General features: G+C 51.7%; 1 protein-coding gene across 4 annotated transcripts in view; it reads left to right on the forward strand.

The window, feature by feature from the left end:
- The first annotated feature begins 16547 nt into the window (after positions 1–16547).
- The window catches only part of SLC12A3 (solute carrier family 12 member 3), a 48632-nt gene continuing 41990 nt past the window's right edge, over positions 16548–23189 (forward strand). For 2 of the 4 annotated variants that reach the window (XM_025370646.1, XM_025370648.1), the window contains exons 1-6: positions 16548–16848; positions 18397–18540; positions 19620–19695; positions 21014–21109; positions 21381–21520; positions 21912–22022. In XM_025370646.1, the coding sequence (XP_025226431.1) occupies positions 16567–16848; positions 18397–18540; positions 19620–19695; positions 21014–21109; positions 21381–21520; positions 21912–22022 (849 nt within the window). In that variant the 5' untranslated portion in view covers positions 16548–16566. Of the gene's footprint in view, positions 16849–18393; positions 18541–19619; positions 19696–21013; positions 21110–21380; positions 21521–21911; positions 22023–23189 lie in introns of all 4 variants that reach the window. The other 2 variants (XM_025370645.1, XM_025370647.1) reach the window with 1 other exon arrangement.

A 23189-nucleotide genomic window follows, 5' to 3' on the forward strand; every position in this document is an offset into this window, starting at 1 on the left:
TGAGAAACAGGCTGAATTTGCAAGGCTACAACATCAGGTTGTCATGTACCCATGATTACAGCTTATGCCCAGAAGTCATGACCCTGTGACAGGTTATTGGCTTAAAAACTCATCTTCAGTTCACTTTTTCAGAGAACTAACTCTTTCCTTAGATGTTGGGCCAGGATTTCACTATTTACCCAGAGAGACTAAGAGAAAGTGGCACTAGGCGTCTCTTGTCTTCCAGATGTGAGATTTCGATCTTTCTAATGAAATTGGGGGCACTTGGAGGCTGTCAAGGTTTGTTCCTGTCTCAGAATGGCTCATAATAAACTCACTGAAACCCTCAAAGGAAAGTACTGACTTGATCTGGATCCTTTTCAGAGGCCTGGAGATTTAATTTCACAGATTCTCTTCTTTTGGCTTACCAACCACAACAAAAAAAACCCTTAACTCCCCAACTTCAGAGGGAAAACTGAAGCGAAACTGGTGAGCTCTGCCACAACAAATGCCTTGCCTTTATCAATAACTCATGAGCCGGGTGGGCTCCTCAAAGAGCAGGAAGCGCCCATTTACACTGGGGCCAGGGTGCAGACCCAGCTCCTGTCCTCCATGAACTTACAGTCTAATTAGAGCCTCTTAAGGACAATTTGGCAGCCACTGTTACTCTTCTGATGCATCATTTAAATCCTAGAATAGGTGACTTTAAAGCAAAGAACTATAGACTTTTCCACAGTGTCCAGCATTTGCTGACCGAAAAAAAACCTGAGGGTGATTTTTCTCTTTGGATTTTTACCCTTGCCTGCACCTAGCCAGAACCCTTAATACTAAATTTAGCAATCATATGTAGCTCTACCAACACCCTCCTGCTTTAGACTGGGTCTCTACTATCCTTTTTCTCTATTAGGCACCAGAACCTTTGTCTAGTTCATTAGGTAGTTCACATCACTTGCCACATTTCTAGCATGCCACTCAGGAAGTGACTTTAGGATACTGAATGCTGAGTCACAAAATGAAGCCCTGGGCTGGCGGGTTGCCCCAGGCCTGCCAAAGTCTTGGCAGTCCCCACACTGACTGGGAACTCTCCCTTAGCCTCAGTCAGCTGGGAGAGGAATTGAGCCCTGCATCAGCAAATAGGGGGAGAGTGTTACATATAAAATTCTTGATAGAAATGTGTGTTTTATATCAGAATTGGGCTTTTGTTCCTGCATCTCATTAAACAGGAGTTGTCTAGAACTATGTAAGAAAATATCCCCCATCCTTTATCCTACGCTGAATCCAGAAGTCATCCCATCTCCCGCCATCTTCTGACAATTCCATAATATATTGGTATCCCTCACAGGGCAGGGACAGGAAGGAAATAAATCTATCTTTCTGCCACTTGTTTCCAACTGAAAGGAAAAAAGTTACAAATTACTAAAGTCCTGAAAAGAGATTTCAAGTGGTCTGTGCTGCTTTTTTGCCTCATTACACACATAACTTGTGATTGGCTAGAGAGGTCACATGTATTTATCAGCCAAGTTTCCATTTCAGCAGATCATTTCAAAACCTCTTTGTGCTGGGCCGTGCTAGGTAGCTGGAATATCTGAGGTAAATCAAGCACTGATTTGTTCCCAAAGTTGTGCATAATGCTTTAAAAGTGGGCTGGTTTTTTTTCCTCTTGGGCCGGATCACCTAAGTGAAGTACTCGTTGTTCTAAGTTGCTAACCCAGGGAAAGAGGATATTTTCCTGTCCTAACCTTGGTGTTTGAAATAAGCTTCTCCTGTGTGCCCTCCCTGGGGTCTCTGGCCCACAGCGGATCGCTCAGCAGATATGTGAATGAGCAGATGCTTTGCTTTGGCCTCCTGTGCCAAGCTCCTCCCCACATCCTCTCGAACAGCTCCATGTGCCTAGATTCAGACTCCGTGATTCACCATGGGGGCCCTTAATAGGCATTCAGTCTGAAAGAAGGTGGAGGAGAATAATGTCTCCAAGGATGAGATGAGACTCAGGGCTGTTCCTTCAAAGACAGAAACTTTCAGAGCTGCACAGCAGCAGGGAAACATTGAGAAGGGGGTGGAAATTTGATGTACTGTGAATAACGAAGGCCAGATCTTTAAAAAGAAAAAAGGAGGGGGTGCTGGCAGAAACCCAGCTGCACTGGCACACTGTACGCCCGGCTGCCTTTGCCCTTGAGCTTCTATTTCTTGGGGATGGGGAGGGCAAAAACGTTTGCCCTGGACACTGGCTTCTGTTTGAGCAGGAAGTGGGGAGCCAGTGATCCCAGAGGGGACGTCAGTATCAGAACATATGCTTTGGTGGCCTCAGCAGACCTGGCCTAGGCAGGCTTTCAGGCGGCACTCAGGGCTTTATGGCCTGCAGATAAGGCCCCTTCATCTGTGTCAGACTTAGCAAATAAAAATATAGGACACTCAATTAAGTTTGCATTTCGGATAAACAGTGAAGAAGTTCCTAGTATAAGTATGTCCCAGTTCTATGTGGCTTCCCTATCTGGGCTTGCCTCTGCTGGTACTTGCTGCCCAGAGACCTTCAGGCCTGCCACGGGCTGCCGGGAGCTCTCTAGTGGAACTGGATTACCCTGATTTTGTGCATTGTTTGTGCTTGTGTGGGCATTGGAAATGACAGTGAGATACACAGTTTTGAAGAGCTCAGCAGGCAGCTGAGCGGGATAATGTGGGCCCCAGTTGACCTCAGTGTCTGTCATCTACTGTGTGTTTTTCAACCAGAAATTTCAAATACTGTGTATTTTAGAAAGAAAGGAAAGAGGCAAAGTACAGCCTTTCTCACTTGATCAGTGACTTGTGTTAGAAACTCAGTGGGGGAGAATTCTTTGCGTTTTTCAGTTGACTGATTATTTTCCTTTTTTTCATTTTTGCTTTTCTCAAGTCACTCTGTGTGGTGCTTGTGGGAGAAGGGAGAGGGTGGGAGAGCGTTGGTGGATGTGTTCTGCATGTTCCTTTCTGTACAGTAACTTGTGCATTTACTCTGTTTAGGATGGTTCCTTCACCACCACCCCTGTCTGTAGCCAGTAAATTTCTGGAATGTTCTCCCAGAGTGCCATGTGCCCCCTTTGTTCAGTCCTTCAGTGGAGCAGAAACCTTTCTCAGGCCTTTCCTGGGAATATCCTTAGCTGAGGCACAGCCTGGGGGCTCCTCAGAAGGTGACAGAAGTGCCTCTACCTGGCCTCGGAGGTTAATGAGCCAGGCCTGCCTCTTCTCCACTCCCTGCAAAGAAGGCTCCTAAGGCTTATCCAGTCCCTGGGTCTGCGAAGTCCCCAGAGGTCTCTGTAAGTACAGGACTCCCATGCCAGCTCTGAATTTGTGCTTTCTTCCCATGAGCTTCAGAATTCTGGGGGGAAAGGTCAGATTCTGGCTGCAGGTGTGGTGGGACAGTAAGTCAGAAGCATTCTGGTGATAAACCCAGCATGCGGCATGCATTCTGGGGCTGGGAACAGCTAAAATCTGTAACCCCTTATTTTAGACCGTCAGTGGAAAGCATTTTAAATGGAGGTTGAGAGCCACTTATTGGCCTTGGGGAAGGAGAGCGGGAATTTGGGAGCCATGTTTTGGTGGGGTGGCAGAAGAGGCTTGGTCCTGACCTTGGAACAAATGTCTCCTGCTCTCTTAAAGAGTAGCTGCCTGTGCTTTTGACCAGGGCAGGTGTTTTCAGGATCTGGGGAATGGGATTCTGCTCGAGGACGTGCAGATGGCTAAGGGAGTAGGGTGTTCATATCTTTCCACCTGGGGACCCACCCTAACACGGTGATGGCAGGTCAGCTGCCCAGTGGCCTGTGTGCTATCCCTGAAGGGGCTCCACAAAAGAGTTTCAGCCCCTCCCTTTGCCTGGGGCCCTCAGCTTGTGCTGGCATCTGAGAGGCCATTTCCTGATGAGTCACCTGGGAATCTGGGCCTCAGACCCCATCAGCCGGTTTAATGGCCTCCTGTGGGACTGCACAGCACCTCCTGGAGCTGGGGCTGGCAGCCTGTGGCTGTGGAGGGGAAACTGTCGGGCTGGGAATGGTGGTGAGGGGGCCTCTGGGGGTAAGGGTGGCCCTGTTTATTTGGGTTTCTTTTTTTTTTTTTCTTTTTATTTGAGACAGAGTTTTGTTCTTGTTGCCCAGGCTGGAATGCAATGGTGTAATCTCAGCTCACCGCAACCTCCACCTCCCAGGTTCAAGCGATTCTCCTGCCTCAGCCTCCCAAGTAACTGGGATTACAGGCATGCGCCACCATGCCTAGCTAATTTTGTATTTTTAGTAGAGATGGGATTTCTCCATGTTGGTCAGGCTGGTCTCGAACTCCTGACCTCAGGTGATCCGCCCACCTTGGCCTCCCAAAGTCCTGGGATTACAGGCTTGAGCCACCACACCCTCAGATTTCTTAAGAGCTGAAGGCTTTTCAGTTGGGTGAGGATTCTTTCTGGGTCCTCAGTTAAAACCATTAGAATGCCACCCAAATGGCAAAGGAAAAAGACAAAGTTAAGCCCATTGGTCCCCCCAACATGAGTGATACCTCAGCTGTTCCTGGAAATGGCCAGGTTTGCATAGAAGCCCTGAAAAGCAAACAGCCACAGAGAAATATGAGGACTGATGGTGGGAAGTGAGGCCCCAGAAGCTGGGAAAGCTGCCTGCTGGCAGTGCTATTGCGGGGAGAGACATTTTCGTTGGAGAGGTTGGCTGGAAATTCTTTTTCCTCAGTTTTCCCAAATGTGTCCTTCCCATAGCGCCAGTCTAGAGGCATCACCCCCACCACACCACTGACCCTACCACACTCGGGGTAGGTCTCTGATCAGCTTGACAGAGCAGTTGGCTTGAATTTTTAGGAAAATTTGAACCAAACCAAAAAGGACACTTTTTTTCTTCAAAAACAGACGTTTAAGATGTGGCCCTCTGGTGGCTGGCAGCTGTCAGTGGCATCAGAAAGCACAAGAACATCAGACTTCCTTGAAAACTAAATTCTGAAAGGGTCTTCTCAACAGCGGGAGGCGGAGGATGGGAAGAGGGAAAGGTAAGGAACATGGAATGACCGTGCCCTGGCCGGAGGGAGCAAGTCCTGGCCAGGCAGTCGCCCCACACCGCAAGGCTTCAGAGCTTGGGAGCTGCGAGTCCTTCCATTGCGGGGAACCAGTTTGCTCTTGTAGGAAGCAGGCACGCCAGTTTCTACTCCATCAGGCCACTGGGAAGAGGAAGTTAAAACCTGTTGCCTGTCGCATGGGGGGGCTCTCCATAAATAAACGTTCATTGTAGCCACCCAGCTCCCTGCCTTGTGCAGACGGTCTCCAAGACTGTAGGGACGTCCTCCACCACTGGGCTTCTGCCCTTCAAAACAGGGCCTGCACATGGGTGCAGGTCAAATCAATGACTCCCACCTCAGGGATGCCTTTTTTATTTTTTATTATTATTTTTTTTTTGGCAAGAGACAAAATTAGGTCAACATTGATGAGCCAAAATTTTGCTAATGGGGAAAGACATTGACATGTCAAGTTCAACTTGCGGTTCCTGTTTCTTTAGGAACTGCTAAGTGGAGAATGCAGTTCAAGAAATGTTTAAGGGTCTACCTCGTGCCAGGCATTATTCTAGGCACAGGGTCACAATGGTGAACTGAATCAAGATCTCTGCCCTCAAGGAGCTTCCTTCTTAGTGGAGTGAGAGACAATAAGGGGCCTCTTCCTATAAGGGTCTCTCCTTCCAGGCTGACTCAAGAGTTTCACTCATCCATTCAGCACCCGCCATGGCCCTTGAGGCAGGGTCCCATTCTGTCACCTTGGTTGGAGTACAGTGGTGCGATCTCGCCTCACTGCAACCTCCGCCTCAGGGGCTCAAGCGATCCTCCCACCTCAGTCCTCTGAGTAGCTGGGACTACAGGCACGCGCCACCACATCCAGCTAATTTTTATGTATTTTTTGTAGAGATGGGGTTTTGCCATGTTGCTCAGGCTGGTCTTGAACTCCTGGACTCAAGTGATCTGCCAGCCTCAGCATCCCAGAGTACTGGGATTATAGGCGTGAGCCACCGTGCCTGGCCCATTATGGGGTGATTTCCGAGACTAAGGTGCAATCTCTGCTTTCTGAGGTTCACTGTGTGGTTGGGGAAAAGAGAAAAGCAGGTTATGTACATGTGCACACAGACACACCATAATCAAATAGGAAGCCTTAAGAAATGCCACAAAAAGCCTGGCATGGTGGCTCACACCTGTAATCCCAACATTCTGATGGCCGGGGCAGGAGGATCACTTGAGCCCAGGAGTTTGAGACCAGCTTGGGCAACATGGTGAAACCCTGTCTCTATTAAATACGTATGTATACAAAAATTAGCCAGGTATGGTGGCATGAGCCTGTAGTCACAGCTACTTGGAAAGCTGAAGCAGGAGATCGCTTGAACCCGGGAGGCAGAGTTCAAGGCTGCAGTGAGCCGAGATTGAGCCACTGCACTTCAGCCACTTCAGCAGCCCCTGTGACAGAGCAAGACCCTGTGTCAAAAAAAAAAAAAAAAACCCACAAGGAAGGGCCATATAAAGGGGAAAGATTCTGGCCAGGGATACAGGGGCTGTCTGCAAGTGACCAAGATTCAGACCTACAGAGATGGGAGAACACTGTATGGGTGTGGCCATCCTGCTAGCCCAGGATGCAGGGACCCCCCAGGTCCCGTCGGTCTGGCCGCAGCTGGCCTGCATAATATGCCCCAGCGGTGTCATGCAGCTGTTAATCTCTCCCATGACCCTGAAGCAGGAGAAACAGCAGGACTCAGGTGAGTTGAGGGGCCTGCCAGAGGTCCCAGGCCTCATGTTCATCCCTTACCTGGCCAAGCAGAAGCCTGACTCTAGGGCATCTCCCTTGTTCAAGAGGTAAGTATGTGGTGGGTATGGAGGGGACCTGGGGTGTATGTGGCCCGTGAGGCAGAGAGATGAGTCAGGGGTGGTCTGACTTGGGGATACATACTTGTCTGTGCAAACCAATAATTATAAGGTTACCTGTTGTCCTTGGGCAATTAATCCAGCACAAAAGGGCTGGTATCCAGTGCATGTATTCCTGTGTCTAACCAGGAGAGAAAAAGCTCTTTAAAAGCCTTTTACAACATGAAAGATAACTTTAAAAAAAAAAAAATTTTAGATCAGCAATCCCTTTATCAAGAAGGGCCAGATTCTGTGCTGCACACAGCCTTAGTTAACGTCTTCCCTCCAGCTCCGCGCCAGCTCTGCAGTTCATAGCCCTGGCTTCATCTTAGAATCACCCAAGGAGTTTCGACGCTACTGATTTCCAAGGCCCTGCCCCCTGAGCTTCCCACTTAACTGGCCTGGGGAGGGGCCGAGGCACTGATTCTTATTTTGTAAAAGTTTCCCAAGTGATTTTCGTGCCCTGCTAGGGTCAGGAACTATTGCTGTGACTGAAGCAGGGAGTGATGAGGTAGGCCTGTGACCCTTTCTAAATGTGGAAATCCCCCAAACCCCTTCCCCAACACAGATTTTCATACAATGTCTGAGACGTCCTAAATAGGAAGACACAAATTCTATCTGGTTAGGGAAAAACATGCACCACGCCAAGTCCCATTGGGTCACCTTGCCCACTCTATACCCCTTAAGGTCAAAGCCAACCTAGCCGCCGTCCAACGTGGTTTTTAATGTTGGGAAGTTAACCATTAAAAATGGTATCAGAGGCTGGGCACGGTGGCTCAGGCCTGTAATCCCAGCACTTGGGGTGGCCTAAGCAGGCGGATCACTTGAGGTCAGGAGATTGAGACCAGCCTGGCCAACATGGTGAAACCTAGTCTCTACCAAAATACCAAAAAAAATTAGCCAGATGTGGTGGTGCGCGCCTGTAATCTCAGCTACTCGGGAGGCTGAGACAGGAGAATGGCTTCACGGATTGCAGTGAGCCAAGTTTGCGCCACTGCACTTTGAGCAACAGAGTGAGACTCCCTCTCCAAAAAAAAAAAAAATGGCATCAGATAAAGAGCATCATTGTGTGTGAGGGGCTCGGGGGCACATTTTTCAGGAAATCAGAAGTGAATGAGCACTTGACAGCTCTGGTTGGAACCCAGGGACCCTGATCAAAGATACTCTTTCCCAGTGTCTGACTGCCCCTGGCCTTCCCGCATTCACCACAGGCAGGTGCACTGAATGGGCTTGTCCTGAGCCTCTTCAGTGCACAGTGCTGCCGCTAACTGCAAGCTCCTTCCAGGGAAGGAGCCGACTTCTGTTCCCCAGACCACCCCTCAAACTTCCGCTGTGGGGCTCCATACCCTGCAGGACCTGCACCGAGCCAGAGCACGAAGGTCCACCGTGGCCCCAGCCTGGAGTGCAAACTCCCCTTGGAGGCAAGCCCCAGTGCCTTTTTGCATCTGAACCCTGGGGTGCTGGGTGACCACTGGCAGAAGACCCTTTAGAGCTCTGCTGGGGGATGGTAAGGAGGTCAGCCACTTATTTCAGGTATTTGGCGGAGAGTCAACCAGATAATGGAGAGCCTCTGGATACTGAGCTTCTAGGACTCTGAACGTTCTCTGCTTTTACATGCATGCAATGCCTGTCAAGGTCTGGGCTCTGATGACTCTAAAAGCCAACTCTCTGCGTTTCTGCTTTTGGACCTGAGCTCCTCCTCTTTCCACTCCTCCCTCTGCCTCAACTTCTAAAAATTAAAAAGAAACCAACAAAAACATTAGCAGCTGCCCTTACCAAAAAGCACTGCCTTAAACAAGTAGAGGATGACTGCGTTTTCTCCCACCTTTCTTTTCTGGTAGCTTAAGGGCTAGAACCAAAACAAACAAACAAAAAGTTTATATTTGCAGAGCATTATTAATGTCCTCCAAAATGCTGCTTTCGTAAATCCCCTCTTAATATCATCAGAAAACCCATGGCTGGGTAGAATTATCTCCATTTGACAAACGGTGACCTAAAAGCACCAGGTCAGAAAGTAGGCTGAACAGATCTCAGCCAGGCCTCTCCGCTCACATCCTTCCTCACTCCCTGGACTGGGCCTGGCTTGAGGGAGTGGGTTGGGAGCTTAGCTTTCAAAAGCAGCTCTGAGATTCTAGGCCTCCTAGTTCTGGTAGCAGGAGCAAGTCATAGGCCCCTAGACTCCAAAAATATCCATTAAAGAGTGTTCTGATTTGAAGTCTACCTGTGGAATTCAAAATGGAACAGAATGATCATGTTTCTCCTATTGCTTTCAAGAAAAAAAGAAAAGGTTTCCAGTGAAATTTGAAAATGAAAGGCTGGCCGGGCACAGTGACTTACGCCTGTAATCCCAGCACTTGGGGAGACCAAGGCAGGTGGATAACTTGAGCTCAAGAGTTTGAAACCAGCCTGGGCAACAAGACCCTGTCTCTACATAATATTTTTTAAAATTAGCTGGGTGTAGTGTAGTCGCAGCCTGTAGTCCCAGCTACTCAGGAGGCTGAGATGAAAGGATCGCTTGAGCCTGGGAGATGAGGCTGTGGTGAGCTGTAATCGCGCCACTGCACTCCTTGGTGACAGAGTGAGACCCTGTCTCAAAAAAAAGAAAGGTCAATGATAGTGAAGACAATGGGTTCGAGTCCTTGGTTTCTTGGGAGAGCACGTTGGCAGAGTCATCAGGGTGCAGGAACATATGCTTGTGTCTGTTATTACAGGGCTGAATTTTTATTAGAATTACTGCTCCAGTTCATGTTGATGCAGCAGGGCTGAGCTCCAGCTAAACCTGCATGGACAGATAAAGGGTTGATGGGGATTTATTTATTTATTTATTTATTTATTTATTTATTATGAGAAGAGGAAGAGGGGAAGAAAGTAAATCTCACTCTTTTATCAGGTAATGACTACTGATCATGATTGTGCTTTCTGCCTTGGCTGCCAGGAAGCTCCAGACTAACATTGGACTTTGTCCTTCTTAAATAATTGCTTATCTATTTGCTTTTTTGTGTCATCTACCTCACTCTACCCTGGTACAAGCCAGAGGAAATCATCCTCTCTCTGAACCCGTGTAGCATTTATCCAGGGATTTATGTATTCCTGCCTTGGCTTATGGCTGTTTGTTGGCCTTACCTCCCCTGATGAATGGTATGCTCCTGAGGACTATGACCATGCCTTATCCTTCTGTGTGTCCTTCAAAATAGCCAGATTGTGTTTAATGCATATCTATACGTGTGGAATGAATGTTGGCTAGATAAGATTTTTTTTTTTTTTAAGTCTGTCCATGAAGAAAAAGGAACTAGGAGTACTCCTTTCTTTTCCTTTTTTCTTTTTTTTTTTTTTTTTTTTTAGACAAGATCTCAGACTAGAGCCTGGCAAACACAGTTCACTGCAGCCTCAACCTCCTGGGCTCAAGTAATCTTCCCACTTCAGCCTCCCAAGTAGCTGGAACCACAGGCGTGCACCACTATGCCTGGCTAATCTTTAAATTTTTTTGTAGAGACGGGATTCTCTATGTTGCCCAGGCTGGTCTTGAACTCCTGGGCTCAAGCAATCCTCCCGCCTCAGCCTCCCAAAGAGCTGGGATTACAGGCTTAAGCCACCACACCTGGTTGGGAGTCCCTTTAACAATGAAAATGTTTTAACTCATCATGTATGTTTCCTTGTTGGCTTTAGCTATCGATAGCTTCAAGTACTTTAAAGCACTTTAGTGTCAAAGTGCTATAACATTGTCCAGGTAGAGGACCAGGACTGCAATAGACACACCTGTGGGCTCCTCAAGGCTCAATTTCTTTCTTGCTTTTTTTTTTTTTTTTTTTTTTTGAGACGGAGTCTCACTCTGTCGCCCAGGCTGGAGTGCAGTAACGCGATCTCGGCTCACTGCAACCTCCACCTCCTGGGTTCAAGCGATTCTGCTGCCTCAGCCTCCCGAGTAGCTGGCATTACAGGTGCCTGCCACCACGCCCGGCTAATTTTGGTATTTTTAGTAGAGATGAGGTTTCACCATCTTGGCCAGGCTGGTCTTGATCTCCTGACCTCATGATCCACCTGCCTCAGCCTCCCAAAGTGGTGGGATTACAGGTGTGAGCCCCTGCACCCATCTTCAAGGCTCAATTTCTTGGTCCTGGTTGCTGAGGAGGTTGCAGTCCAGCCTCTGGCTTCCCAGGCCTTCCCAGTGCCCTGTACCTCCATTGTTTCTCTGCATCCCCTGCATTGTACAGGTTTTTTTTTTTATGTGTGTTCCCCTCTTCCCCACAAGCATCAAGTCTGTGAGCCCTTGTGGGCAGGGACCCAGATTCCACCCTGTGCACCCCTGGGCCCTGGTGCCATACTGGCCTGGGGCAGCCATTGGTTGGGGAACATGTTGTATGGGTTCATCACTGTCTCAAAACCAGAGGAGCCACACCCCAGAGGAGGAAGCCGGCGGAGTTCTGGTATCGTTGCTGCAGCTGGTGTTGTGAATCAGGCCGACGAGCAGCGCATCCTCTTACCCGGCTATTTCACGACACCAGGGTTGCATCATACCCATCCTCTCCAGGCGAGCCTCGTGGGACCGGGCCGGACGCAAGGACCTGGGGATGGGGTTGGGGTGGGAGTCTGTGTGTGAAAGCTTGTCCTCTGCAACCCGCTGGATCTCAGCCCAGACCGCTCCTCAGAATCACCTGCAGCTTTCAAAAAACTCTGATGTTTGCCCCTCACCTCCTCTTGCTCAGGTCCACAGAATCTCCCATTAGAATGTGAGCTCTAGGAGGGCAGGGTCTGTGTCTTGTTCCCTGTGGTGCCTTCCTTGCCTAGCACAGGGCGTGGTATGCAGTAGGGACTCAATAAACGCAGTGGAGTGAAGAAACAATTAGATCCCTTTTAGCCTCATCTGCCACCATTTCTTCCCTCCTTTCCCCACCCCACAGCACTGTGTGGGCCTCAGTCCCACTGCCTCTCCCCCTGCACTGACCACACCCCTCCTGAGCTCCTTTCCCTCCTCTCCCCTGTCCTCAACTCCCCTCCATCCTCACCCACACACCTACCCTCCCCTCTCCCCTCCTTCCTCTGGACAGCCTTCCTCCTCTGCTGGCCAGTTGCATGATCTCCTTGCTGGTCTATCTGCCAGGTTAGGCTGTGAGGTTCAGTGCTCAGTACACAGGAGGAACACAATAAATGCCGAGTTGCCTCTGTAGCCGCAAAGACAGGAGGCCCTGAGATTGCAGCAGGGCCTTCTGTCCTTAGCGTTTCAGGACCTGCATCTGGGGTTTCTGCTTCTCTGGGATTTCCGCTTCTCCAGTTTCCTGACAGCTGAGAGTTTCCGCTTCTTCACTGCTCCTGTTCTGTCTGAGATCCAGGAGATCCGAAGGGCCCACTGCACTCAGCCAGGGGAGAGGGATGCCTGGCACTGGTAGAGGAGGCATTTCCATTTTGCTGCTGCAAAGCTGGGGTTCACCCAAGTCAGTTTCATGCTCAAAGTCACACAGAAACGGCCAGAACTGAGACTCTCTGCAGCCAAATCAAGGGCTTTGCTCCAGGCACATAGAACCTCAGATCAGAAGGGCCTGGCCCATGGGTTCTCCCGGAAGCCAGAGTCCTGAAAGATAGGGACTGTGTTTGACCTAGCACTGCGTCCCCACTGACCATCAAAAAGAGTGCCTCTGTAAACATTTCTGAAATTGATTAAATTCCATCCAAATGCAACTTCCCCTTCCTGGGGATCTGTGCTTCGGGACAAGGTGTCTGACAGTCTCTCAGCATGTCCTGTTGATGAGTCCTTCGAGGGGACCTGCTAAAACCCTATATTACCCCATAGAGAGGCAGAGGGGCAGAAGAGGTTTCTTGAAGAAGCAAATGTCCCCCTGCTGAACAGAAAGGGACTTTGGAGCTGAACAGGCCAGGGTTTTCTGGAGGGAGGAGCGAGTGACTTGCCCAAGGTCACCCTTGGCAAGCACAGTCAGGGCCCCTTACTCTGCCCAGGGCCACAGCGCTGCTGGAAACCAGCCCGGGCCCCTTCAGGCTCCTTCTTCTGTGAGATCTTAATCAGGAATTTTCCACAGTTGCCCAGGGACAGGGTGTGTAGGAATGGTGTGAGCGGATAAAGGGCAGCTGTGATTTTCGCCAGACAAATGGCAGTTTAAGAGGGAGATGAGCGATAAGATCTGCCCCGAGGGCCCCATGAGGGACTGAGCAGAGAGAGGCCTCCACAAATCCTCTCCCCTAACAAAACCAGGGTGGGGCCCTCAAGCCTTCGGCCCCACTGGCAGATGCCTCTCTGAGGAGGGGCTGGGAATCCAGGGAAGTGGGTAGGGAGGCCTGTGGGTCATTAAGAGGTGCCCTGAGAAGACTTAAAAATTAACACCTATGGTAAATGTATAAGCTTTGCAAAAAAAAAAAGTGCACAGTGATCGTAACCTTTGGGGTTTGTCATTGAGGTCCTGTTATCCTCAGCTCACCTCTAGATGCGAAACCAGAGGCTGAATGCTGAGCTGAGAGGGCCTGTGGAGTGGCCAGTTTCATCAACCCTGCTTGGGGTCATTCTGTCAGCCAAGGATTTCCATGGAGCCGTCCTTTGCCCTCTTTGCTTCTGCGTCCCCTTCATAATTCAACAAGCGTTTGTTGAATACCCACTCTGTACTGTTTTGTTGCCTGGGATTATCACTGAACAAAACAGGGCCAGATCCCTGCCTTTGTGAGTCTAACAAGGTGGATGAAATTTCTGTCTCCTCCCCAGAAAAGTGCACTGACGTATGAAAACTTATCCATGATTGTGTGGGACTCCTAGACCCTCATCTTGGAGGTGGATTCCCCAACAGTGTTTGCTGCCCTAACACCGGCTGAGCATTTCACCTACCCGTTCTGCCTGGCCCTACAGCTGAGTAGGTACACCTGTCCCCAGTACCTCTGAACGAGGAGTAAGAGGGTTAGCAAGGGGGACAGAGTGAGCCAGCCAGGCCTACCTGTGAGTTCTCAATCACCCAGTGCTGACTTGCTGTTGGGGGTCATGGAGCCCTAAGGATTTCGAGCACTGTAGAGCCAGTCCTGTGGGGGACCTGTGTGAACTCTGTAAGCCCAAGTCTAAGAGGCAGGGCTACGGAGGGAGAGGAGGTGTGTCCCTCCGTATCCTTCCCAAGGATGACCAGAGCCAGAGCATAAGCCAAGCTCAGATGTCTAGAGCTGGCGATGGCCTTTCTATCCCCTGCCTCCAGGAAGAGCAACTTATTCTCTAAGAATCAGGTCAGGGGTCCCCTCCTCCAGGAAGCCTTCCCTGGCTGTCCCTACTCTGACCCTCCTCCAGGGACATCTCTCCCATTGCTACCCTCACTACACAGCTGGGCTGATCTGTTTCCACACTGATTTCCCTCACGAACTGAGCAGCTTCGTGAGCATGGGCACAATGCCCACCATGGGTGTCCTTGGCTCCTATCGCCACCCATGGCATGGTGGGTGGTCAGTAAAGGTTTGTTGGGTGAATGGCAACAAGATGGGAAACTCAGCAGAGGTGACAAAGAGATCAGTGATTTTCTTGTGAGCCACTAGGTCACCCCACTTCTGAGTAGCAGACTCCAAGATTGGGGAGTGTGTGCAGGGCATTCAACAGGGAGCCTCTTGGGGTCAGTACTTGTGGGTAGAAGGGAAGGAAGCAGGGCTGGACAGAGGGAGAAGTAAGCTTCGGTGTATACCCAAAGCCTCAGCTAGGGCAGGGTGCCAGGTCTTTATACCCATATCCGTCAGTCATTGAATGCTGGCCTCTGAGAAGAAAGGTGACCACAGGTGAGGCCAGCACCATAGGGGCTGACACTGAGAGCCCTCATAACAGCTGGGAAAATACGCCTTCCATTTCTGGTGACAAATCAAGTGTGTGCCCACTAACTCATCTCTCAAGACCCTGACTCCCCTCTTGCATCTCTGGTAACGAGAGTGCTGCTCCCATGCCACCAGCATTCAAGGTGTGGCCTCAGAGTGCTGGCAAAATTGGGTCCTGACCTGGTCCAGCACTGGTAGGGGGACTGCTCCTATGGGAGCTGGGGTGCCTTGTCTGGGATGGTTTCAGGAACCAGGAAAGGCGCTGGCTCCCCAGGCTTTATAACCCAATGGCCCTGCAGGCAGAGCCCAGGGAAACCCACACTTTGGGTGGTGCCTAGGGGCCCTGGAGGCCACCAGCTGGTCCCAAGCCCCAGGGCTTGTCAGTCTATTGGTGGATATGGATTCCAATTCTGACCTGCTGAACTCTGGTTTGAAGTTACTTGTAAATATACTGAGATGTCTCTGGAGGGACACATAGATGTTGGGAGACAGGTTGGAGCTAAAGAGACTAACTTTGGGTGTGTGTGTGTACATCTTTTGAAATGTTATACCAGCTGGGTGCAGTGGCTCACGCCTGCAATCCCAACACTTTGGGAGGTGGAAGGCTGAGGTAGGCGACTCACTTGAGTCAGGAGTTTGAGACCAGCCTGGGTAACCAGGGTGGGGTGGTTGGGGTGACTTGAAACCCCATCTCTACAAAAAGTAAAAACAAATTAGCCAAATATGATGGTGTGTGCCTGTGGCCCCAGCTACTTGGGAGGCTGAGGAGGGAGGATTCTTGAGCTCTGGTGGGTGAGGCTTCAGTGAGCTGTGATTGTGCCACTGTATTCCAGCCTGCGTGACAGAGGAAGACCCTATCTCAAAAAAAATTATGTAATTCATCTATTCAAAACTACTAAATAATAATTTAAAAATTTATTTTTCTTTCTTTATTTTTTTGAGACAGAGTCTCTCTCTGTTGCCCAGGCTGGAGTGCAATGGCTCAATCTCAGCTCACTGCAACCTCTGCCTCCTGGTTCAAGCAATTCTCCTGCCTCAGCCTCCCAAGTAGCTGGGATTACAGGTGCCGGCCACTATGCCCAGCTAATTTCTTTTATTTTTAGTAGAGACGTGGTTTCACCATGTTGGCCAGGCTGGTCTCGAACTCCCGACCTCAGGTGATCTGTCCACCTAGGCCTCCCAATACAAAATAAAATTTTTTTTTTTTTTTGAGACAGAGTTTCGCTCTTGTTGCCCAGGCTGGAGTGCAATGGCGTAGTCTCGGCTCACCACAACCTCCGCCTCCTGCCTCCTGGGTTCAAGCAATTCTCCTGTCTCAGCCTCCCAAGTAGCTGGGATTACAGTCATGCGCCACCACACCCAGCTAATTTTGTATTTTTAGTAGAGACGGGGTTTCTCCATGTTGGTCAGGCTGGTCTCGAACTCCCTACTTCAGGTGATCCGCCCATCTCGGCCTCCCAAAGTGCTGGGATTGTAGGCATGAGCCACCATGCCCTGCCCTAAATAAATTTTTTAAAACCAAATACTAATATGAGAGGTTTTTGAGCTCTCATAGAGTAGGACCCATAGTGTGTCCTCAGGCCACCAGGCTATCTCTAGGATCCCTTATAGGACCCCTCAGGGTCCTCTCTGACAGCTGTTCCTTCTTGGGTCCTGGCTGGAGATCTCTGCTGCCCCCAGACTCAGAGGAGCCACTCCAGGACTCAGGGAGTGGCTGGCTTTGGGCCAGCCCAGCCCTGCAGATCCAAGGCGAGTCCTCTATCTCCACAATCAAATGGTGCTCTGCCTCCCGCCCTGTCTGGGGAGCCTGCTCACCAGCCACAGGCAGTTTAGGCCAACCTCCCTGCCTCCTCCCCAGTGCAGACGCAGCCTATAAAACCACCCTATGTGTCCTTGCCGACCCTGGACACCCAGGCGACAATGGCAGAACTGCCCTCCACAGAGACGCCTGGGGACGCTACTTTGTGTAGCGGGCGCTTCACCATCAGCACGCTGCTGAGCAGTGATGAGCCGTCTCCACCAGCTGCCTGTGACAGCAGCCACCCCAGCCACCTGACCCACGGCAGCACCTTCTGCATGCGTACCTTCGGCTACAACACGATCGATGTGGTGCCCGCGTATGAGCACTATGCCAACAGCACCCAGCCTGGGGAGCCCCGGAAGGTCCGGCCCACACTGGCCGACCTGCACTCCTTCCTCAAGGTAAGTGCTATCTCAGAAGACTGGCCACTTCCCTGCTGTGTGACCTCGAGACAGTTACCTAACCTCTCTGGGTCTCGGTTCTGTCATCTGTGCCATGGGGATGGAGGAGTGTCTTCTTCCTGGATTGAGAGGCCCCAGTGAAATAGTGAAACTGCAGAACTCTGCACACATGTTGGAATGTCTATCAGCCAATCACTAGAACCCCAAAGGTAGAGTGGGAGGCCTAGAGAGGTAATGAGCTTCCAGTGAGTAGAAGCATGCAAGCAGGTTGCACACACCTGAAAGAGATAGGGAAAGACGGGCCTGGGAAGGTTCACCTCAGACAGGGGGCTCGCCAGGCTTGCTGCCTGGGAGGCTGGACTGTGAAGAGTGGAGGGCTGGAAACTGGATTGTCATGACCCTTGTCTGGCCTCCCTTTTCCCATGTGACAATTGGGCAGAATTGTTCTTTTTTCTTTTTCTTTCTTTCTTTTTTTTTTGTTGTTGGAGACAGAGTCCGGCTCTGTCACCCAGGCTGGAGTGCAGTGGTGCAATCTCGGCTCACTGGAACCTCCACCTGCTGGGTTCAAGTGATTCTCCTGCCTCAGCCCCCCGAGTAGCTGGGATTACAGGCGTGCACCACCATGCCCAGCTAATTTTTGTATTTTTAGTAGAGATAGGATTTTGCCACGTTGGTCAGGCTGGTCTCGAACTCCTGACCTCAAAGGATTCACCCACCTTGGCCTCCCAACGCGCTGGAATTACAGGCATGAGCCACCATGCCCAGCCCAGAATTGTTCTTGATTCTGAAGCTAAGACTTGACAAATTGACAGGACTTTTCCCCACCCTAGAGCAAACCAAGACATGGCCCTTTGCTCCACACTGAGATGAAGTGCCAGGAAGAAAGCCCCAGAGGAGGGCATCAGTCACTTGGGGCACAAACCAGGAGACCTCCCAGTGCCCCAGAGGTAGAGGCCTGGTTTCAAGACCCAGCCCTCCAGGGACCAACTATGTGGCCTTGGACAAGCTTTCACCTCTCCAGGGTGATAATAATCCTGTCCCCCGTTACAAGGCTGGGCAACTGCCTAATCACTTCCAAGACCACTGCTGTCCCAGGGGGAAGAGGTGTTATGAGCGCCCAGGACTCCCAGTCTCCCGTGGCATCTGATCTTGGCTCACTGCAACCTCCACCTCCTGGCTTCAAGAGATCCTCCTATGTCAGCCTCCCGAGTAGCTGGGACTACAGGTGCATGCCACCATGCCCAGCTAATTTTTGTATTTCTTAGTAGAGACAGGGTTTTACCTTGTTGCCCAGGCTGGTCTTGAACTCCTGAGCTCAAGCGATCCACCCACCTTGGCCTCCCAAAGTGCTGGGACTACAGGCATGAGCCACCGCTCCTGGCCTAGGGAGTATTTTAAAAGCCCCTCAAGCAGCTCAACACCCAGTGGGCTGAGGGGCCGGGGGGTGCCCGGTATGGGGCACAGTGGTGCAGGTCAGTGGGCTGGATGCAGAGTCGCCGTCCCTAGCACCCCTACCTGCCTGACTCGTGGTCTCTGGGCTGCCAGCAGGAAGGCAGACACCTGCACGCCCTGGCCTTTGACAGCCGGCCCAGTCACGAGATGACTGATGGGCTGGTGGAGGACGAGGCAGGCACCAGCAGCGAGAAGAACCCCGAGGAGCCCGTGCGCTTCGGCTGGGTCAAGGGGGTGATGGTGAGTGGGGTGTGGGTGCTGCTTGATGTCCAGAAATGGGGGTGGGGTGGCAGAGCTCCATCCAGGCTCAGCTCTGACTCTCAGGCCCTGGTGGGGCTTCAGTTTCCCATCTGTACAATGAATTCAATGAGTTAATAGATCAATCAATAATAGATTATTGCCTGCCAGGAAGTAATTAGAAGAAACTGTATTTCCCTAAAAAGCCACCAGGGGGCTGCACTAAACACACAATTCAGTAAATGTGTTTTTCTCCTCCATGAAGGGAAGGAAAAGGTTTGCTGTAGTGTAGAGCAGGATTAAGTTTCCAGACAGTAGAGAATCAAGTACATTTGGCTTTGGAGACATTATGGGACTTTACAGAGGGGATCTCATGGGATGTAGAAGGCTTTAGCCCTGCTCTGGGAGGCAGGAGGCTGGGGTTCTGATCTTAACACTGCCAACTTGCTGTGCCTCTGTTTCTCCATCTGAACCACGAGCCCTCCCCGACCCCCAGATGCTCATATTCAGAGCTGGGATCTCCCTCCCGGGCTGTGTTGCCAGAGCCGGGAACGGCCCTGCAACTCAGTGGGGCCGGCAGCTACACCAGCCCCTCCCACCTGGAAGCTTCAGCCTCCATCTCGGCCTTTGGTTTTGCTTTAAATTTGGAAGCTGAAGTCACAGCCCCCTGAGCTCTGGTATCTGCTTGTACATGGGGCACTGGCTCACCTGGCATTTGCTGAGCTCCCTGTAAATGCCAGGCTCTGGATCAACTGCCGACCACTGGGGCCATGGTCGTGCCTGGCAGACACAGGATCCTGGGCTTGGGATGGATACAGTGAGGGGGGACAGTGCTCGTAGCCCAGCGTCAGGCCTCAATGGGAGGGCGGGAAAATAGGTGGGAGGGATAGGTGGGTCTCTGGGTGCCTCTCACCCTCTTGTCCCATAGAACCAGACTCGGAACCTACTGACGTGGGTGAAGAAGGGACCCAGTTGTCCCCAGGGCCTAGGTGCTTGATACCCTGCCATAGCAAGGGACAGGGACTTGTTGTTTGGCCTTGGGGTGTCCACCCAGGTGCCCTCTGACCCCCCTGTCCTCCCAGATTCGTTGCATGCTCAACATCTGGGGCGTGATCCTCTACCTGCGGCTGCCCTGGATTACGGCCCAGGCAGGCATCGGTGAGTGCCCCTCTGGGGAAGAGGAGGGAGGGCCTGCCTGAATCCTGTTCTTCCCAGGCCCCGAGGTTGCCAGGATTAAACTTGAGCTGCAGAGACCAAAGGGCCAGGCCTGCTCCTCCCTGGTGCCGTCTCAAGCCCCTGCAGTGACAGGGGTCGGGGGGTGTGGCAGAGGCACGCTGGACATGGGGTCAGTAGGCCTAAGGGCTATTTGCCCTCAGTAAGCCACTTAACCTCTCAGAGCTCATTTCTACCTCGAAGCATGCAGGTTAGAAAGTTGCCCTCTGGCCGGGCTCAGCGGCTCACACTTTGGGAGGCTGCAATCCCAGAACTTTGGGAGGCTGAGGCAGGTGGATCACAAGGTCAGGAGTTCAAGACTAGCCTGGCCAACATGGTGAAACCCTGTCTCTACTAAAAATATAAAAAAATTAGCCAGGCTTGATTGGCGGGTGCCTGTAATCCCAGCTACTCGGGAGGCTGAGGCAGAGAATTGCTTGAACCTGGGAGGCAGAGATTGCAGTGAGCCGAGATCACGCCACTGCACTCCAGTCTGGGTGACAGAGTATGAGACTCCATCTCAAAAAAAAAAAAAAAAAAAAAGCTTCATTTTGTAGCCTACAGCTGCTCTGTAGCCTGCTGTGTGACTTTGGGCAAGTTTCTTCACCTCTCTGAGCCCTGGATTCCTCATTAGGAAAATGAGGGTGATAACAGAACATACCTCATGGAGCCGTTGCGGGATTTACAGGATGCAGGTAAAAACAGCACAGATTTGGCTCCCAGAGGTGATCACAGAGTGGTAACTGCTACTTTATTTTTTATTATTAAATGAGGGTAGCTTCCCCCTCATGCCTAACAATCCAACAAATGCTGGCTCAAGGGCTCCCTGGCTATTCAGAGTATGGCAGGAGGTAGACAGAGACCCATTTTTTTTTTTTTTTTGAGATGAAGTCTCGCTCTATCGCCCCAGGCTGGAGTGCAGTGGCGTGGTCTCGGCTCACTGCAATTGCTGCCTCCCTGGTTCAAGCAATTCTCTGCCTCAGCCTCCCAAGTAGCTGGGATTACAGGCATGTGCCACCATGCCCAGCTAATTTTTGTATTTTTAGTAGAGACGGGGTTTCGCCATGTTGGTCAGGCTGGTCTTGAACTCCTGACCTTGTGAACTGCCCGCCTCAGCCTCCCAAAGTGACAGAGACCCATTTTTCAGATGAGAAAACTGAAGCTCAGAGAAGGGAGATGAACGTAGGTTGTGTGGTGAATGAGTAGGCAAACCGGGGCTCCTCCCCGGGAAATGCCCTGCCTAAGCTTTGGGTGCTCCCTGCAGTCCTGACCTGGATCATCATCCTGCTATCGGTCACAGTGACCTCCATCACAGGCCTCTCCATCTCGGCCATCTCCACCAACGGCAAGGTCAAGTCAGGTGGGCCATCCCCCTTCCCACCAAGGCCCTCCTCTCGTGGGCTGCTAATCCTGGGAACAGGACTCCCAACTTCCCCAACCCAATGGGACACCCAGCTGCTCCTGTGGTTCCAGGAGAGGGCTCTAGGCAGGCTGTCTACACCACGAGATGGCCTCAGCTGTCTCCTGCGCCTTGGGTCCCATGGCCACCCTCTCCTGGCCTCTGCCTGCCCCGAGTCCACCCCAGCGAACCGACTCCTCTGGTTTCATGGTTCCCGACTCTGCCCTGATAGGTGGCACCTACTTCCTCATCTCCCGGAGTCTGGGCCCAGAGCTTGGGGGCTCCATTGGCCTCATTTTCGCTTTCGCCAATGCCGTGGGTGTGGCCATGCACACCGTGGGCTTTGCAGAGACTGTGCGGGACCTGCTCCAGGTGAGGCCGGGGCCTGGACCCTGGGTAGAGGGATCCGGGGAGCCCACTGCACTCTCCTCCGCCCCATCTAGGCGGGGCCCTCCTGCTCCCTGCCTGACTTCACCCATCAGGAACCACAGCCTCATCACTGTGGGTGAGAGTGACAATCTCACCAATAAAGACCATTCCTTTCCCAGAAGTCCCCTTTGCGGGGGGTGGTATGTGGCCTTTAGGGCCACATTGTCCAGGCCCATGCAGCAGCTGCTTTGCGGACACAATGGCAGGGGTGGTGCTTGAGTTAATGTCGTCCTAGAAGAGTGCACCCCACAGGAGGTGCCTCCTAGGTGGGCAGAGTCTGGGGGATGGGGAGTTCAGAGGGTGGCTTGCAGCGTGGCCCATTTTCCCTTCCCAGGAGTATGGGGCACCCATTGTGGACCCCATTAATGACATCCGCATCATTGGCGTGGTCTCCGTCACTGTGCTGCTGGCCATCTCCCTGGCCGGCATGGAGTGGGAGTCCAAGGTGAGGAGGCCATGGAGGAGGGGGACGTGGAGGTGGTCACGTGGAAAAGCGGGGGTCGCCAGGCCTGGGCCCTCCCTGGTCCTCTTCTCTTCTCTTCTCTTCTCTTCTCTTCTCTTCTCTTCTCTTCTCTTCTCTTCTCTTCTCTTCTCTTCTCTTCTCTTCTCTTTTTTGAGACAGAATCTTGCTCAATGCCCACACTGGAGTGCAGTGGTACCATCTCGGCTCACTGCAACCTCCACCTCCCAGGTTCAAGCGATTCTCCTGCCTCAGCCTCCTGAGTAGCTAGGATTACAGGCACCTGCCTCCACACCCAGCTAATTTTTGTATTTTTTGTAGAGACGGGGTTTCACCATGTTGGTCAGGCTGGTCGCAAACTCCTGACCTCAAGTGATCTGCCTGCCTTGGCCTCCCAAAGTGCTGGGATTACAGGTGTGAGCCACCGTGCTCTGCTGCTTTGTATCTCTTTTGTGTGACAATCTAGGTTCCACATGGCCCAGGGTGGGCATGGTGGCTCCAGAGGGCTGGGCACCCAGACTCCTTCCATCCTGTGCTCCCTCCATCCCTGCGCGTGGCCTTTGTCTACCTGGTCCACCATGCCCACATGCCCTCCAGTCAGAGGGAAAGCAAAGAAGGGGGAAATGAAAGGGAGGGAATTCCCTTTTCTCTTTCTTTTTGTGGCACCATCTGGAAGCTGCACTATCGCTGTCATACATGGCTGCGAGGGAGCCTGGGGAGGTGTGGCCTTCAGCTGAACCATGGATCCTGCTGGCAGACTCGGCCGGACAGGCCCTACAGTCAGGGCAGGACCTGGGCCCTGCAGCCTGTCCTCTCCCCACATTCTCTGACCTGCAGCTGTCAGAGGGTGGCCTCCTGTCTCTTCCTCGGATGCCCTTCCCTGGACAGTTCTCTGGCTTGTTCGTTCTCCCACTTTAGGTGTCTGCTAAACACCTTCTCTCTGGTGACACCTTCCCAGGCCATCCTGCTAAATGAGCTCCACCCAGTCCCCATCACACTCCCTCTTCTTACTTTATTTATTTATTTGTTTTTGAGATGGAGTCTCGTTCTGTCACCTAGGCTGGTGTGCAGAGGTACGATCTCGGCTCACTGCAACCTCTGCCTCCTGGTCTCAAGCGGTTCTCCTGCCTCAGCCTCCCGAGTAGCTAGGAT

Source organism: Theropithecus gelada, chromosome 20, assembly GCF_003255815.1.
Source record: "Theropithecus gelada isolate Dixy chromosome 20, Tgel_1.0, whole genome shotgun sequence".
Lineage (NCBI taxonomy): Eukaryota > Metazoa > Chordata > Mammalia > Primates > Cercopithecidae > Theropithecus > Theropithecus gelada.